Raw genomic sequence first — 18534 nt, 5'->3', positions numbered from 1 at the left:
GAGTACACCTGAAAGGCTGCGCTGTCACAGCAAAGCAGCAGCCTGACCCTACATGGGGCTGCTGCTGCTGCTACTGATGCTTGGTTTACCCACCCGCATTTGAAGTGGTCTGCTGAAACACTTCTGCTTCAGCAGCCGGGGCGGCAGCCGACTAGTGCAGCAGCAGCAGCAGCACACTGATGCTGTTGCTTTGCTGCCTAGAATCTTAGAATTCCTCCTACTTTGTTCCGAAAAGTAAATCTCTTTTCTTGATGTCCGAAAAGCTGTCGCCCGCGTGCTGCCGCCTCCTCTTCAGCAGCAACAGAAGCTTGTGACTTATTACGCGGCCCGTCGCCTGCAGCATTAACATTACAGCTGCAGCAGCAGACTGCATGCTGCGAAGTTGCTGTCCCGACCCCAGTGCCAGCGGGCGTAGCTCTTGCATGCAGAAGACTAGACTTGAATTGTGGAGGTCTTTTGGGGATTAAGGTTTTGGCGTTGGGTACAGTGTGGGAGGGCCTTTTTGTGAGCCCAAGACGCAGGCGCATCAGCGCCGGCTGTTCTTTCTATTGGCTCAGTTGTTACTGTCTTTATTCGATATTCTTCGTGTCACATTTCAACTAGAAAGGTCCCTGGCAGAATTTTGTGATCCCAGGAAGGCTCTGCAATGCAGAACCTGTAGTGGCTCGCGAAGACTCCGGTGTCAGTGCTAGGCAGCAAAGCTGCAAGCTTTGCTGCCCTTTTAGATTTTACAGTTTATGGGACGTCTGGCTTACTTGTTTGCCTAGGAACCAAATGTACTTGTCAATGAGAGCTTTGAAAGGCTTCAGCTTGTGCTGCACTTCAAAGGCGCGTAGCTCCACCAAAACGTTATCCAGCCGGATTGCTCCTGCGCCGGAAACAAGCCCGAGGCTCTTGAGCCTCAATCAGGAACGCCAGAAACAAAACTATCTCTCTGGAAACCCAAGCCCAGCTCCAGAATCTAAGTCTCAAACACACGCGCTGAGCCCTGAAAAGCAAACCCTGATCTCCCCAGGCGTTCAGGAAACGGCACAACAGCACTGACCTCTGTAGGTAACTGCAGCAGCAAACGGCGACACTCGCACATAGCAGAAGTACACCCCAAGGCCTGGATCCTGTGGCTGCTGTTGCAGTTTAGCCGGCGCGCGCTTCCCTGCATCTGCTGCTGCTGCCTGAGCTTTCTGTGCGCCTGCCTGCAATGCACCAGAGCTGCTGCTTTTGGGAGCAGTCCCTGCAGCCGCACGCAACAAACTGCCGCATCTGCTGCTGCAGTGACTGCAGCAGCGAAAATCATGGGCAAGAACGTAGAACTATTTCGCAGTTACGTCAAACTTACAGGACGCATGCGGTTGTTCGCCGTATGTTGGTGCTGCTGCGCCTTGGGCCCCACCCAGCACCGCGGATGCTGTACCATCTGCTGCCGTTGCTGTTGCAACGTCACCTGGCCCTTGGCTGCACAGAGGGCCGCCAGCAGCAGCGGCAGGAGCAGTCGCCGGGGAAGGCCACTTCAGAGAGGGGGCAAGGAGTGCCACCGCGTCTACTGCTTGGGGGGCAGCGGGCGGGAAGAAGAAACTGTAAAGGCACTCCACGAACGCAGATGTCAGCGAGACTCTGACGGGGTCGATGTGCAGCAGCAAGTAGTCGAACACCTGCGCAGCGAGGCCAGCAGCAGCAGTAGCACCAGCAAACACCGCCCTTCCCTGATCGCGTGAAGAGAAAAAACTGGTGGCACCATACCTGGCATCGTTCAACAATATGTAACTCGGGTTTAGCAGCAGCGACTGCAACGAAAAGAGCAGCAGCAGCAACAGACAGACCTGGAAACGCCCGCAATCAAGCACTACGAATCTATGGCTGCAGCGAACAGACACTGCATGCGCCGATAGTCGGTGGCTTGGCCTTTCTTTTTGCCCGCCTGCGCCTCCGCCCAGAGAGCCTTCATCTGCTGCTGTTGCTGCTGCTCCCTCATGCTGCTGCTTCTGCTGCTGCGTGTGAAGTTCGAAGAGAGGCGAAAGTACTCGCACGGCCTTGAGCCCTGACGGCAGGACAACCCCCAAGAAGGAAGATACAGTAAAGGCCGGTTGAGACAGCTGCAAGTGTCGCTGGTGCTGCTGCTGCTGTTCTGCTTCCTGATTTTGCTGCTGTTGCTGCTCCTGCCTCTGCCGTGCACGCCGCTGCTGCTCTTGCTGGAACCCCAAAAGCATATGCTGCTTCGCTGCTGCTGCATCTTTCCCCAGCCGACTAACGGGGAAGGACTCGAAAATGATTCCGGCTTTGGCGCCCCATAGTTCTGCTGCTGCTTCCGGCGTTGCTGCTCCTTCGGCTGCTGCTGCTGGCTCAGGAGCGCTTTCCCGTGGCCCTGGATCTCTTGCTGCTCCTGATGGTGCCTCTTGCGCAGCATGCGATACGTTGTCTGCAGCAAACTGCCGCCGCAGCTTGAAGAGCAACGAGGCTTCGTCTTCTGCTGCTGCGTCTCCTGCTACTGCCGCCACGTCTGCTTCCACTGCCTGATTAAGCAGCTTGGAGCTGCTGCTGCTGCTACTAGAGTGCAGCAGTGCGTGCTCGTCATCTGATGAAGACTCTAAGGCTCTTAGGCGGCCCGCTGCTTCTTCGTCGCTGCTGCTGCTGCCGCCGGCGCTGCTACTGCTGCTGCTGCTGAGTAGCGTGTTGCCTGTGGGGTGCTGGAAAAGAGACCAGTTGCTTGTAGCACTGCCCCCATCAGCAGCAGCAGCAGCAGGAGCTGCTGCTGCCGTTGCTGTCGACCTCTCCAATGCACCTACGGATGCAGCACTTTCCATATGGCCAAGAATACCCGCGCCTCTGTTTCCCGCAGCTCCCGGCGTCCCATGGGACATTAGGCGATGCAGCTGCGCAGCTGAAGCAGCAGCAGCAGCAGCCGCACGCTGCTTCATCGCTGGAAGCAGCTGCTGCAGCTTGTCGCGAACTTTATTAGGGGCCTTTGTCCTTGAGTTGAGCCTTGCAGCTGCTGCTGCGCGAGATGCTGCTGCTGCTGTTGCACTAAGAAGGCCTTCAGAACAAGCAGAATTAAACCTAGGCAGGAAGGAAGAGCCTGCGGTGGATGCAGCTTCCGGTGTATGCGGAGCAGCAACTCCAAGCGCGGCAGCTGCAGCTGCAGCTTCTACTGTAGTGCTCTTCCTTTGCAGCTTACTCGACCACGGTGCCAGTCGTCGCTGCTGCTGTTTTTGCTGCTGGTGCACCTCGCCGCCTGGGCCTCCAGCAGCAGCAGCAGCAGCAGCACCGGTTGCTGCTGCTTTGGGGCACAGGTCTAGGACACGCCAATCTGCCAAGTCCACTTCCAGCTGCAGGTGCCTCTCGTCCTGCAGCAGCAGCTGCAGGCTACCGGCTGCATCACTGCAGCAGATGCAGCAAAACGGGAGATTGGTGGAGCTGCTTAGGAGAGAGCAGCAAATCTGAGACACAACAGCAGCAAATATCAGCCTGTGTTGCCTTAGTTTGGCCAGAAGCAGCTCGGGGTTTAGGGACTTTTCGGTCTAGGGTTTGGTGCAGCATCAAGGGAGCTCCCTGTCAGCTGCAGCACACTCTAGATGTTGTTAGGGCTTAACTTGCTGTTGCTCAGAGCAGCGTGGACTTTTGTATGACCTTTAATTGTGTCTCACCTCCTCAACAAGGATTCCGACAGAGATTTGTCGGCGTTGCTGCGTGGCAGGTTTCTTTTGTTGCTGCTGTTCGCAATCACCGGCAGCGAGCGCACTGGCTGCTGGCTGCTGCAGCTGCTGCAGCCGCGTCATGCTGGTCCCCGCGACACCTCCCGGAAGCTGCGAGAGGCCCTCATCTGCTGCTTCCTCGACTAAGAATGCATGCAGCAGCTTCCGTGCAACATAGGGCCGCACCCGCCTTTGCTGTGGCGCCTGAGTATGCTGCAGCTGCTGCTGTCCGTGCGATTGTGCTGCAGCTGGTAGATTCGTGTTCTCTGCTGCTCCCGTGGCAGCGGAAGCATTCGCAGCCGCTGCTGCCGCCGCTACTGCTGCTGCTGCCGGCGCCTCCCCCGCCTTTTCTTGTGAGCGGAGCGTCCGGGCTTCCTCGTGCATACTCTCTGTGGGCTGCAGATGCTGTCTGGAACTAGAAGGCGCACGCGCTGTAGTAGCAGCAGCAGCAGCAGCAGCAGCTGTGTTCGCCGCCGCTGCTGCTGCTGCAGCAACAGCCGCAGTTGTCGAAGACGGTCTCGTCCGGCTGATGTTGCACGCCAGCAGCATGCGGTGCAGCAGCTGCTGCAACATGACGAAGCTCTCTGAATTTGCAGCGAAGAGGCATTTGCCGCAGAGCAGCCGGCAGTTGCTGCCAAGCTGAGGAACGGACATTTCCAAAAGACAAGAAACCGTTGCTAGACAGACTACTGGCTTCAAAAGCTGTGGCATTACAGCCACGCTGGATCTGCTGCCGCTGCTGCCCTCTCCACCCCACACTCCTTTTGTGTGCGGCGCCTGTTGTGGCCGCGGCAAAGCTTGCTGCTGCTGCGGCTGCTGCTGTTGCGGCTGCTGCCGCTGCTGGGGCAACTGCGATGTGGCTGCGTCGTGGACTAAAGAGACGGTGCGCGCGCTACTGCTGCTGCTGCTACTGCTGCAGCTGCTACTGCTGTAGGCGGGGCTGGCCAAGCCAGCTGCTATATCTGCAGCTGCTGGCGGGGCTGTAGATAAACCCAGCGGCGTTGTTGCATTCTCACTGTCGCTGCTTGTTAGGCAGACATATGCGAGTTGCTCAGGCAGCAGGTAACGGACGTCTGCTTTGCTGCTGCTGTGATGAGGATCTTCTCGATTGCTGCGCTGTCGCGTTGCGGCAGCAGCAGGGGAAGCAGACGCAGCAGCAGACGCAACTAAAGGAAGGTGCCACAGTAATCCAGCCATGTGAAGGTCTCCCACAGATCCGCACACAGGCCCAACACGGGATATCACGTCTACTAGCAGCAAATGCTGCTGCTGCTGATTCTGTAGCTGCTGCTTTAGCCGACGCCCTGATGGTGAAGCAGCAGGAACGGTCTCCGCCGCAATCTCCAACCGAGCTTGGGCCACGGCGAGAGGCGTGGAGAGAACAAACTGAGTTGTTTGTACTCCAGAAAGAGCAGCACGAAGCTCGCTGCTGCTGCGGCTGTTGTAGGCGTGCTGTATCATCTCTATAGGGGCACAGAGGGCCGGATCTTGCTCAGGTAGTGGCAGCAGGAGCAGCGATGGAAGAATCGCTGAATGTGCTGCTGCTGCTGCTGCCACCTCCCTTGCCCATCCAAGGGGTATACCACGACAGCAGCAGCCGAACGAGCCGCGCAGCGCCAAAAAGTTGTGGTAGCCTCTCCCTATGTCTCCGTACCTTGGGTGCGCTCCGCTGCTGCTTCTGTTACTGCCCATGCTGCTGCTTCTATTCGCAAGGTGGCTGTGCTGCCTCCCTGCTGCTGCTTCTGCTGCAGCAGTCCAAGCTGCCAGCCTTGCTGCTGCGGCTGCAGCGCATGGCTGACTACTCGAACAGGCCTGAGATCCTATGGAATTCTCTACTGCAGCAGTGTCTGCTGCTGCCGCCGCTGCTGCAAGCCGGTCGTTGTCAGTCCACATAGCCTCCACCACGCTCACGTGCTGCTGCAGCAGCGGGAACGAGTTTACTGCCATAGCAGCAGATACACTGCAGCACCCTCCTTCAATGTAGGGGTTTTCTGCTGCCCCGCAGCGGCTGTCTCCTGGTAAAGATGCGCGGCTACCGAGAGTCCCGCTGCGACTGCGGCTCGCGTGCGAGGAAGCTTCCTGCAGGAACTGCTGCTGCTGGCCCCGCTGCAGCTCTATGTAGTGTATGCTGACCTGAGGGTACGTGCACTTGAGGCTTAGCTCTATCATGCCGCAAGACATCTGCTGCTGCTGCTGTCGCCGCATGCGTCGTTCGCCCTGGTGCTGCTCCTGATGCCGAGTTTCTTTAGGCGGTAATAAGACCTGCAGGTAGGGCTGCAGCAGCTGCCGCGCCGCCTCTGCCAAATTCATGCACTTAAAAATAAGAGCAAGACTTGTCGGAGAGAGCAGAAAAGAAGGACAATGCAGCAGCATGCATGCTGCATGCGTAGGGTCGCTCTGCTGCTGCCGCTGCGGCTCCGGCTGCTGCGGCAGCTTCTGTCTTTCAATGCGAATACCCGGTACGCGAAGCAGCGGCAGCAAATCCGCCGATGGCGGGGGAAGATGGGAAGGCACCGTGAGCCCCCATAGACGAGAAGCAGCACGAACAAACTGCTGCTGCTGCAGCAGTTGCTGCCCCTGCTTTGCTGCTTCACAGTCAACAGCAGAAGAGCGTCGCCTGACAACGCTGTTGCTGCTGTAAGCAGCTTCTCTGCACTCAAAGCTGAGCAAAACGTGTCGCACCAAGATGACGCTCTGCCGCACTTGATGGGTCTTGATATCTTCGAAAATATCGGCAGCCGTGCAAATGCGCGCTGCTTCTGCTGCTGCTGCTGCGGCTGTTGCTGCTCTTGCTGCTGCAGCTGCAGTGCTAGCACCCCCTTCCTCCTCCGCTACTGACTCTGACATCCTTGCTTCCCCCGCAGACTTTGTTGCATCAGACGAACAGTATATAGAGTCGCTTCCGCTAAAGCTGCTGCTGCTGCTGCGCCACTCTTCCTGCAGTAGGCCGCTTCCAAGCCCTTCTCCGGACCACGTGTGCAACCCCTCAAACCACAGCCCCTGCTGCTGCTGCAGCTGCACAGGTAGCTCGTGCCCCTTGCGCTGCTGCTGTTGCTGGCGTCCTACTCTGGACCTCCAAGAAACGCTTCTCCACATATCGCTCTGCAGCAACGACCTTCTTTGCTGCTGCTGTTGCTGCTGCCAAGCAGGCCGCTCCACGCTGCGTTCTGCTGCAAACTCGGAGCCGCTGCCGCTGCTGCTGCTATCCGCCATTCCTCCCCACTCAGAAGACGCCTTGCTGCGAATACTTGCAAAGCCCTCGCGAAGCAACCTCACTGAATCCCCTGCTTGTTGCTGCTGCTGCTGCTCTTGCCGCTGCAGACGTGCGTCTAGTGGCCCCGTAAACTGCTCTGCGCTCTGTCTTGGTGTGCTTCCCACTGCTGCGATTGTTGGTGCTGATGCACCCACATCTGCAGCAGCTGCTGCGGCAGCTGCTGCAGCATGAGCAGCTGCGCTAGTGCTTTCGCGCTGACGGTACTTCGTCTGGCTACTACGCACCGCTTCCGCCTCTTGATGCCTTCGCAGCAGCAGCATGTCGTGCAGCTCAGCAGCAGCAACGCTGCAGCGAGCGAAGTCGCACTTGGCATGCAAATCTCGCATTGCCGCCCTAAGCTTGACTATGATATCTCCCTGCTCTCGAAGCTCCCTATATACCCGAACTAGCCAGCTTGCTTTTTGCTGCTGCTCCAAATTCTGCTGCTGCTCGTAATGCTGCAGCGGCCGCTGCTCCAGATTAGCGTTTGTGGGGGTGGCAGGCCGGGCCGTGCCGTGGCATCTGCCAAGGAGGAGCTGCATTAGCAGCAAGGTGTGTTCAGGAGTCAAGTTAAGTGACAGCTGCTGCGGCGGCGGCTGCTGTCTTCCTGGAAGATGCGATGGCCTGCGCCACCTGTCGCCAACGGCTCGCTGCTGCTGCTGTTGCTGCTGCTGCTGACGCTGTTGGTGAATGCCTCGGATAAACAACTGTGCGTCGACTTTCAGTTGTGGCAGTGGTTCTTGAACCTGCTGCTGCTGCTGCATGTGCTGTTCCTTTTGCTGTGGCCTTTGCTGGTGCTGCTCCTGCTGCTTGAAAAAAAAGCTCACTCTGGCGAGCACCTGCGCCAGCTGTAGCAGCGGCTGCCACGCAACAGCATCCGCAGCAGGACCAGCACCATGGGTGTCTGTCGCTGCGCGTCCGTAAACTAGGCAGCAGAGGCCGTGCCTCAGCTGCAGCAAACAGTCTAGTGAAAGTAGATAGGGAAGCATAGAGTTGATAAAAGAGCTGCCTGATTCCTCTGCAGCAGCAGGCGCAGCAGCCGCCGCCGCTGCCCCTGCTGTCTCAGCGAAATCCAAGTTGTTACAATGACCCAACTCGCTAGGCTTTGCCCTCAAAGGAGCAGCAGCATCTTTTGCTGCTGCTGCTGCTACTCCCGCCAAATATCGGAAGGCCGCAGCAAAATGCAGTGCGGGCAGCAGCAGCCGCACGAGCATGAAACCCCCGCGACAGAATTCAACCTGTAAGTCTTGCAACAAGCAGAGCTCAAGCTGTACCTGCTGTTTCCGCCGTTGCTGTCCCTGTTGCTGCTGCTTCTGCTCCTTGTTGCTGGTTGGACTTAAACTGGCTTGCGGGCTTCTTGGGCCGTCGCTGCTGTTCTTGCTCTTGTGCCCGTTGCTGCTGCTGCTACTGTCGTCGCTGTTGCTGTTCCTGTGATGTACACACGCCCAATGTTCTGCACTGATTGCTGCAACAGCAGCAGAAAACGCCATTGCTGCGTCCGCGTCGAAGACTTTTTGGGTCCACGTGACTGCTGCTGTTGCTGCTGCCACTGCTGCTGCTGCACTCTGCCCAAAACGAATGGCAACCCGCTGCGGCTGCAGCAGCAAACTGCAAACGTCCTCAATTCCCCAGCTTTCAGTGCGTTTTCTGTTGCTGCTGTTGCTGACGCTGATCGAGCGCTCCGGCGCTGAGGCTAACTCAAAAGAAGCGAAGTGTAAATCCACCTGCTCAGATGAAACCAATACGATACATTCTTGTCCCTCAGGGGCATCAGCAGAACTACCCATGTATCCGGAAAATCCCGGATTCGCCAGTATTAGTCTCGTCAAGTACTGGCGCATCAACTGTTCTTCTTGCAGCAGCGGCGCGCTTTGAAACTGCCTCAACGGCGGCTGTTGCTGTTGCTGCTGTTGCTTATCAGCAAACAGCCGCAGTGCAATGGACTGCATGCGCAGCTGCAGGGTTCTGTAAGTGCCCAAGGGGGGAGGTGGCAACATGATTGCTGCTGCAGTGGCTGCTGCTGCTGCCCTTCGATAATCATCGAGGCAGATTGAGAGGCTTTCCAGCCTCAAGGCAGCAACTGGGGTGTATGCAAACCCTGAAGTGGAGCTGTTGTCCCTGCTGCCTCTTCGCTGCTGCCACATATGTCGAAGGGCTGTGAGTTGTTTTCTTTGAACTCGACTCTGCTGGTCCAGCTGCTGCACCCGTTGCTCGTGCTGGTGCCGGCGCTGTTGCTGGTGCTGGTGACGCGGCCGCAAAGGAGCAACACAGCTGCCCACAGCTTGCCATGGGGACATGTCGACTGCAGCATGCCGCTGCTGTAGCTTCCTGTTCAGCAGTTGCTGCACCTCAGCGCTGCGTACAGCTGGTGCAGCAGCAAGCACAGCACGATCTGCGAAGGGGCAAAGAGCACGTTGCAGCGGAACGGCTTCGTCTTGCTGCTCTGGCTCCTGTGGTTGCTCGTCTTGGTGCAGCGGCTCCTGTTCACTTTGCTGCCGCTGCTCATGCTGCTGCTGCTGATCCTGCCGTCTCTGTTGATCAATAAAGTCGCTGCTACGGGCCTTTCGGAAGTTCTGCCTATACCTCTTCAGTTCTCTTGTCCTTCTACCTGTTGGAGGAGCGGATGGCGGCTCTTTGCTGCTTTCTCTGCTATTGCTGCTGCTGCTGCTTCTGCTGTTGCTCTCGCAATAAAAGTCCGTCGATACGGGCGTTTCCGACGGATCTCCCAAAGCTCTGTGGAGGCTGGGTCTAGCCTGGTGGGAAAGGCAGATTTCTATGGTGTTGAAGCCGCTACTACTGCTGCTGCTGCTGCCCTCGCTGAGCCCGCTGCTGCTTTCGTCGTTCCTGTTGCTGCAAGCGCTCCCAGTACTCTTGGCGTCGTTATCTTCGCTTTTAGTGCACACTCGGAGGTCCTCCTCAGGAATAAGCAGCAGTTGGTCACTTGGAGGCTCCTCTTCGTGCGCATGCCGACTTGCTGCTACTGCTGCTGCAGCTGCTGGTGCTGCTGCTCTTCCCGTTATTACTGTTCGCGTGAGGCAGGCTGCATAAACCCGAGACAGACAAAGGTACAGCGGAATCGCGAGTGCCGCTGCGTAAGCGTCTCTGGCAGCAGCAGCTTCAGCAGCAGCAGCAGGAGACCGGACTTGCTGCGGGTCATTGCTGCAGCGGACTAAACGACCAGCGGCAAGAGAGGCTGTTTTGTGGCGCTGCAGCTGCATCTGGTAAGTTGATGCTGCGCCGATGATTTGCCGAACTAGCGGCCCCACAGCATGCGCTGCATCGGCGACTGCAGCAGCAAGAGAGTCGCCCCGCAGTGTCTCTGGATACACCGCAGTAACCCCGTCAACAAAAACGCACACCCACTGCTGCGTCTCGCCATAAACCTGCGACTCGTGCTGCTGCTGCTGCTTCTGGCTCGATTCATTCAGCAGCAAAGACTTTCGGTGCACTGAAACACGAATTTTGTCGCCGTTGAAAATGGGGGGCTCCACTTGCAGCCGCTTCCGCGTCTGCTGCTGCTGCTGCTGTCCTTGCTTTTGCTGTTCCTGCTGCTCTTGCCGGTGCTGGTCTTCATCCGGCTGCTGCTGCTTGGCATCCTGGCCAACGCAGAAAACTTGAGGATTTGTTACCAAGACGTCCACGTACGGGTAAGGAGTGTTTTCCAGTTCCCAGCGTTTGCTCCTTTGTTTCTCTCCTTGAAGCTTGTGAGACTGCTTCTGTTGCTCCTGTGGCTGTTGCTCCTGTTCTTCTTGTTGCTGCTGCTGTTGCTGCTCCTCTTTCTGCTGTCCTTGCTGCTGCTGTTTCTGCCGATTGCCCGTGGAACCGTGACCCGCAAAACTGTGCTGGTGATCCGCTTGTAGCTGTTGCAAGCGCGTTGCTTCCTGCTCTACCAGTTTCTGCAAAACAGCAGGGGTTTGATGAAGCGAAACAGGATGTATGTTCACCGTCAGGTCTTCCGTCTTCACCAAAAATTCGGAAGAAACGAAAGCTGAAATGCTTCCTATTCCAATCTGTAGCACCGGCTCGTGGCCACCAGGAAGGCGGTGGTCCTGCACAAGCAAATACAAAACGCACGAAGTGTCCATACACCCGAAGTTTTTTCAAACAAAACCCCCTGTTGCAGCTGTGCCTGCTGCATATTTTGTCGCAGCTGAATAGTGGCCATCAAGCCCCTGCCTGCTGCAGCGGCATCAAAGAGGCGTGGGCGGCTGCAACAGCAACAACCCCGCCAAGGGCATGTTCAGCAGCAGTAGTAGCAGCAGCAAGGGCAGCAACATCTTCGGCGCGAGCAGCAGAAGATGCTTACTAGCTTCAGGGCAGTAAGCGAGGGCAGTAGCAGATCTTGCTGCACTGCCTCTACCAGAGCAAAGAGCGGCTGCAACAGCTGTTGCTGCAACGCAAAGTTGCTAGCCTGCTGCATAGACACTTTGACGGACCTCCCGCTGTGAGGCACCCAGACACACAAGTCTGAAATAAAAGCTGTCTCTGTTCCTTCGCATGCATGCAGCTCGCTCTCTGTCTGGCCCCGCTGCTGCTGATCCTGGTGTTGCTGTTGCACATTCTGCAGACTCTGATGCACTTGGAGGTGAAGAGACTGAAAAGAAGTGAACGCATGGCATGGGCGTAGCTCCTCAGTTTCGGTGCCACTGCTGCTGCCAACGCTGCTGCCACTGCTGCTGCAGCTGCTGCAGCCACTGCTGTTGTCACTGCTGCTGCTGCTAGTTTCGACGTACATGGACTGTACGTGGAGCGGTATGGCAGCAACAATAGCTCCACCAGTGAGTGAAGAGCTGTGTACATGCATAGTTTGGATAAGGAGCCGAAGTAGCACTTGGCGTTGCTGCTGCTGCTGCGCCTCGTGAGGCTGCTGCTCAGGATGCCGCTGCAGCGTAGCAGCAGGCGAGTACACGGCGAAGTGGCGAGCCACTAAATGGAAGCAATCAGGAGTCAGCCCCTCAAACAAATCCAAATTCTGGACTGCTGCGGCGAAACTGCGGATACCTGGGGACCAGTCGAACCCGGCAAAGAAAGGACATGTAGCTTCTAGAAAAGGTAAATCTGCTGCTGCTGCTGCTGCTGCTGCGGAAAAAATGTCACGTCCGTTCCCCGCTGCTTTTCGTGCAGCCGCCGCTCCTGACGCAGTTTCTTCGCCTGATGCTACAACCGAAGCAAAGCCTTCTGCTTCGTCAGCACTTCTTTTGGGAGCCTCATTACCTTTTGTCTTACTGCTGCTATTGCCAGAGTCGCCACTGTGGCTGTTGCTGTTGTTTTCTTTGCTGTCAGCAGCAAAAGGAGGGGGATAGGGCTGCTGTAAGGTGGATCTCTCCTTGCAGTTCCTGTAGAGAGCGCGAAGGTACAAAATCACTAGGACCCAAAACAATAGCCCCTCCTCTCTCCAGTGGAGCCAGCCCCCCGGCAGCACGACACGTACGTGCTGTCGATACAGAGGTCTCAACTGCACCTGTCCATACACCCCAATCCTTGCTGCTTCTCCCAGAGGCTTAATCTCGACGCTGCTGCTGCTGCAGCTCAGAATCAAGGCTCCACACCATCCAGCCAAAGTAAAGGCGCTAGGAACCCACTGATCGCCCAACGAATTCTCATCAGGGAGTAGCACCACACTCCCGCTGCTGCCGCAGCAGCAACTCCGACTCCCGCAGCTACTGTAGCTCCTACTGCCATCGCCGTAAGCAGCTTTGAGACGTAGAAACTCTCCAGCGCCTATAAAAAACGACACAGCCGCAATTGCTGCATTCGTGGCGTCTGTTGCTGTGGCTGCCACTTGCTCTTTCTCCAACGCCGTTTTTGCTGCTCTTGCTGCTGCCGACCGAGGGGACAGAGCAGGCAAACTGCCCGTCTCGTCGCCTGAAATCCCTTGCGATGGCACCGAGCAAAGAATGGAGTGAAGAGCTTTAGCTGCTTCTGTTGCTGCTGCGTCCCTACGCGCTGCTACTGCGGCCGCTGTTTCCGTTGGATCCGAGGCTGCAGCAAAAGGCCCAGCAGTAGGAGCGCCACCGTTCAGAACGTGAGCAGTGGAGAGCCTGCAGAGGCCTGTGGAGACAGCAAAACGCACGAGTTTGCTGCTAGTGCTGTCGCAGCTGTAACTCAGGGCAGCCTTATCTTTGCAGTTTCCTGTAGCTGGTCCCACAGATGACAATGGCGGCATGTTGTCCCGCCGCTGCTTTTCTGCAAGATGCTGCTGGAGCTGCTGCATCTCCTGCAGCTCATGCTGGAAGTCGCAGTTGACCAAGTTGACTTGCCGCTGGGTTTGGCGCACCACTGTCTCTAGCTGCAAAAGAGCACCGTCCGCGTGCAGCAGTAAGGCGCTTTTGCTGCTACGCTCGAGAACTTGCAGCAGCAAACGCGGCACTGAAACAAGCACAGGCAGAGTCTGCTGCTGAGTGTCTCCATGGTTCCTGTTGCTGCTGCCCTGAGGCCCTTGTGCATCCTCGACACTTTGAGTGTCGCAGGTCTTCTCTTTTCTCAACAAACCCCGCCTTTGAGAGCTGCTGGTGCTGCTACTGCTGCTTTTGTTTCGAGTAGATCTCCTGCATCTCCAGTAGGCATCAATTACTCTGGCAAAAAGATTGACAAGGATGTTGACGGCGACAGTCCCGCTAGAGTGTAGGTACACTGCGCGCGCCGTGCATGTGCTGCTGCTGCTGCTGCTGAGACCTGAGTCCAGCAGCAAAGTCACTTCCACGGCTTCCTCCGTGTGCAGCAGTGGCGGCAGCAGCAGCGCAGCAGGCGGCAGCTGCTCCGGTAGTACCAAGCGGCCCCGCGACCGGCGCACGGCCTTCACAGGGCACAGCCACTTGTCTTCGCCCGTTACTGGCTTACTGACATGAACACCAGCAACACTTAGAGCAGCATCTGTTGCAGCTCGAAGACCAACAGCATTCAGGCGGCCCATGCAATACACAGACATCAGGTGAGACAAGTAGGTGGCACCCGAAACGGTCATGTCTTTGCTGTCCGCCTCCACGGCACCTCGCCACCACCACCTCCTTGCTGGTGAGGCAGTGCAGCTGTGGCTGCTGCTACTAGTACAGCAGCTATTGCTTCTGGCATCGCTAGCAGAAAGTTCGCGAGAGGCCTGCCGAGACGAGCTCCCACTCAAAGCAGCTGTTGCATCTTCGCTGCTGCTGCTAATTGTGATTCCTTCCTCTTCAGCTTGAAGTGCAGCGGGTCGTCTGTGCTGCAGCTGCTGCTGCCGCTGCTCTCCTGCTACCGTTCTTGTAAAAGCTTCTGCTGAGTGCGTGCTCTCCCCGGTATGTTTTGCTGCGGCGGCAAAGGCTGCGGAACCGCGTGCAGCAGCAGCAGCAGCAGTCAACAAGTCCGTGGGCATCACGGAAAGACAGCCAGATGCGTCCAGAAGCAGACGGCAGCATAAGCCTCCTGTTGTAACTGCGTGCAGCCGAAGGGACGCAAACGCTGCAGAAGGCAACAGCAGCAATTCGTTGACCGTCAAGAGGACGCCCATGCTGCCGCAGTCGTCTTGGGACTGCTGGCTCAGCAATTGCTGCTTTTGCTGTTGCTGCTGCTGCTCCCGCTCCTGCAGCTCCTGCTGAGGGAGCGGCTCGGGCAGCATTAGCAACGCGAGCACCTCAATACAGCCAGCGCTGAACGCGCAGGTCCGCGCCAGTGCATGTAGCATGCACAACTGCAGCACGAACTGGAGCAAACTGGGGCTCGTTCTAGCTTCATGTGCAGTTTTTTCAGTTGCTGCAGTTGGTGCAGGTGCCGATGCCGCTGCTGCTGCTGCCGCTTCTGAGCTTGCTGGTAGCTCGGTATGCTGCTGCTCTAGGGAATCAGTCGAGCTCGCTGCGACTCCTGTGCTGCCGCCATTGCTGCTGCTGCTGCTGCCGCTGTTGCTGCGATTCAGGCGAATCGTAACAGATACGCGGTCTGCCTTGAGCAACAAGCGGCTAGTGGGTGGCTCTTTCTTGCGGGTGCTGCTTTGCTGCAGCGCACGCCGTATAAGCAGCAGACAACCTGAGAGGAAGAAGACGGGTTTAAATAGCTCGTCCAGTATCCTGCTGCTTCTTGCTTTGATGCTGCTCTTCCCGTTGCGCTTCCTGCTGCTGTGGCGGGTGTTTATGCTTTCGTGATCTGTAGCAGCATCAGTTGCTGCCGCTCGACAAGGCTCATCGCATTCAGCAACTCCGTCAGTGCGGCTGCTGTTGCTGCTGGTGCTCTGGCTGGTGCCAGCACTAAAAGCCTTCCCCGCTACCATGTGGCTAATAGACAAGTGCAAAAAGGAGACAGAAATACGTGTTTCGCTGCTCTTGTGGGTGACGCATTTGTCGCACTTCCACCTGGGGCTGCTGCTGCTGCTGCAGTTTTCGCAGGCTGCACAGTGTTGCGTCACCTCTTCCTCGAGCACGACAACGGCATCTTCCAACTTGAGAAATCCCCCGTGGCGGACAGATTCGCAGGTCAGGTACAGACGCCTCGTGCTGCTGCTGCTACGGCTGCTGCTGCTCCGTATCGGCGAGACAAAACGAAGGTCGGCGGCAGCAGAACCTGCCGTTGTTGAGATTTGGGTAGTCCCCTCCACAGATAGCTTTCGTGGCCGGTTGGCCACAGGCAGCAGTTGTTCATCTTCAGTGTTTATCTTGCGGCTGCTGGAGTTGCTGCTCGTGTTGCTATCGTTGATACTGCTACTCTTGCTGCTACTGTGGCTGCGGGTAGTCTTTATTTGGACTCGCCTTAAAAGTCGCGGCAAGAGAAAGGAAAGAATGGGAGGCAGGAGTAAGCCAGCTAGTAAGAATAGCACAAAGCACAACAGCGGTGGTAGCAGCAGATGCAGCAGCAACTGCTGCCGCAAGCCGCTAAATGTCATGGCAGAAGCATGGATACGCCACCAACCGATAGGCCTCGTTTATGCTTCCAGATGCCGTCTGCTGCTTGTCCTTGATCATAAGCTGCTTCTGCTACAGCTACTAGTACTCCTGCTGCAGCTACGATTACTCCTGCTACAAGAGCAGGATTAGCAGCTTCCGCCGCTGCTGCTCCTCCTGCCACTGCAGCAGCAGCAGGGGGGCAAGACATGGAGCATGAAGTCATACCCCTACACTTAAGACAAATTCTGGGCAACAGACACAACTAAGGACGGGGTCCTATTGCTGCTGTTGCTGCTGTCGCTGCTGCTAGCTTCAGTGGCATAAGGGCAAGGCCCTACGTCACGTCCTTCGTAGGAACCGACGGCTATACATCTAAACAACTTGAGTCGTACTAGTTCATTGAAGTTGATGAGGCCTCCATACTGCATGCGTAACAGCAGCAGCCGCTGCTGCTGCTCCAGCTGCTGGATGTGTCACTGCTGCTCAGCCGGTGTAGCAGCATAATCAGCTGTTATTGCTCAAGCAGCACTAGCTTTGAGTAAAAAAGATCAGTCTTACTATAAAAAAACGAGGATTGTGTGTGTGACCGTGGACTTCATGCATGCAGCATCACCAGAAGGAGACGTCGCGTGTCTGTCTCCTCATCCCTACGGCTTGTAGCTCCGGGCCTTCCACTGTGTGGAAAAACTGTCATATGCATTAGTCTAGGGTTTAATGTATGGCTGAATTACTAAAGCGTACGCTGGTCATAGGCGCAGTAGAAACAGCAACAGTAGCAGAAACGCTCAAAACCAAAACAGCAATGAGACGTTCCGGCATTGGACATGTTGTCTCATTTGTTGCACATGGACCGGTGAGTACTTCTTGTTGTTGTGGCTGTGGTTTGCTGCTGTTGTCTTGTGCTTCTCTTCCGAGCTGTCGCATAGCGATGCTGTTTGCTGGAGGCTTTCCGTACTGCGGCCTGGTTTTGTCATGCTGTAGCTGTCTGTTCGTGCTCCTGTCTCTTGCCGGGTACGGGATTTGCTGTTGACGTGTGGTACTGCTACTTTCTGTTATTTCCTACTGATTTGGAAACTACTGAGCGTTTCTGCTGTCCCCTTCTTCAGTTAACTGATGTGGCTGCAGCTCCAGAGCTGGCTGCTGCTACCTCTTCAGTGGCCGAGGACGGTAGCACAGTTGCCAAGCACGTACAACTCGACCAGTAACTGACAGCCTAGGTAAAATTCCAGTGGGGGTAGTAGCGAGAGCAGCTGGGGAGGGTGCCTTTATCCAGCGAACAACGTCTAAAGCGGAAGTACGGGATCGCGGGAAATATCCATCTAGGAAGTTTCCTAGTATGTAGAGTACCCTTAAGCTATGGAGACCTCGTGAGTTGGGTGCCTGAGTTGGGTGCCTAACGGGCCCTTCGCTTTTAGAGTCAGTGCATGTTCAGGGCACTGTTTTCATGAGTAACTGGGAGCTGCTGATGCGGCGATTCCAGAGTGAATAATGTTCCCCGTCCCACGCTTAGATGCTACAAAATCTGCCCAAATCAGGTGGAAGAAAAATCATGGAGGGTCCATAGCATATTACGCTTGTCGAGTGGAGAGCGGCCGCAGGAATGCATGAGATGCTAAGCCTCCACTGCGCAAAACTCCGTACGCACTCGTGGTGGTGGAACAAGTAATCACTAACGAGGTTGAAGCTGTCGGCATTGGGGACACAAGCAACAGACTGCGGATTGAAAAAGCTGTGGGGATGGCTTAAGACCAAAGCTTCGACGAACAGTCATTTGCGCGTTGAGCATAAGGTACATGCTTATTAGAAATGAATACCTCAGCAAAGGGGCGCAGATCTAGATATCCCAACAGGCATGCGGCAATAGTGGTAGTGTGGGAAACGCTGCTTCAAGCTGACGTGTTGGTTGCCGCAATTATTTGGGTTTGCAGGAGGGGAATGGCCTGAGGAGGCAAGAGAATCTTCACAGCAAGGAGCTCAAGCAGGTGTCCAAAAGAAAACTAGAAATACTAGTTTTCTTCTGGACGTCTGGTTGGTGGATGAGAAGTGCGGGGAGAAACAAAGCTAGGGAGCAGCCCGCATGGGAATTTCGATTGTATGCCGCAGCGATGAAGAGACCGATTCCGGATACACGGACGACTCCCCGAAATCTGTCGCGCGCCGAGAAAATAGAGCTCGAAGAGTACTTTTCTCTTGCGTGGTGTAAATTAGTGCGGTAAGCTCTGTGACGATCTTCAAGCTACGCATAGCAGCAGGCGAGTCGTCTGCTGGGGCCCTTGAGACCACCCTCATACATGGAACAGTTGTGGATATTCATTCTCCGCATCAATGTTTGCCTTGTCTACTTACTTGCATATTCTGAAGAAAGGGGTCAGTGGCACAGTGCAGCGCAGTATGCAGGTACCTCGAAAAGGCTTGAAAAGTGCAGATTTGCATGGAAGGGGCCGCACACAAACTTGATAGGGGCCAGGTGCAAGCAAGATGGTTTCTTTATATTAGTCCTAACTTTCACTGAGTCATTCTTCGACTTCTTTTATGCACTATTCTTTGTCTGTTTGCTTTTTGCTACCACTGCTCTGTTCAAGCCCAGTCGAGACGCGATGTTCATCGAAAATCTCTGGGCGGCCTTGCAGCTTCACAGTGGCTTCCCTCTAGGCCAGCCACCCCTTCTTGCAAGCACTTGAATTTCAGTTTTTGGCATTTCCTATTTGTAGTATTCCCCCGCAGACGCCATCTACTCCGGTACGAAGCC

The 18534-nt window shown here is 56.1% G+C and overlaps 1 protein-coding gene across 1 annotated transcript; it reads right to left on the bottom strand.

Moving 5' to 3' along the window:
- Positions 1-217: 217 nt before the first annotated feature.
- On the bottom strand, positions 218-15784 carry ENH_00022830 (hypothetical protein, conserved; the record flags this gene model as incomplete). The annotated part of the gene is made up of 7 exons (XM_013584573.1): positions 218-334; positions 756-868; positions 1046-1231; positions 1337-1649; positions 1818-3431; positions 3639-10988; positions 11246-15784. 7 exons carry the CDS (start codon positions 15782-15784, stop codon positions 218-220), a joined length of 14232 nt encoding a protein of 4743 aa, XP_013440027.1.
- Positions 15785-18534: the final 2750 nt, after the last annotated feature.

This window comes from Eimeria necatrix, genomic scaffold, assembly GCF_000499385.1.
Source record: "Eimeria necatrix Houghton genomic scaffold, Enh_scaff17, whole genome shotgun sequence".
Classification (NCBI taxonomy): domain Eukaryota; phylum Apicomplexa; class Conoidasida; order Eucoccidiorida; family Eimeriidae; genus Eimeria; species Eimeria necatrix.
Note: the sequence above shows the minus strand (reverse complement) of the source record. Positions and strands in the feature narration are given on the sequence as shown.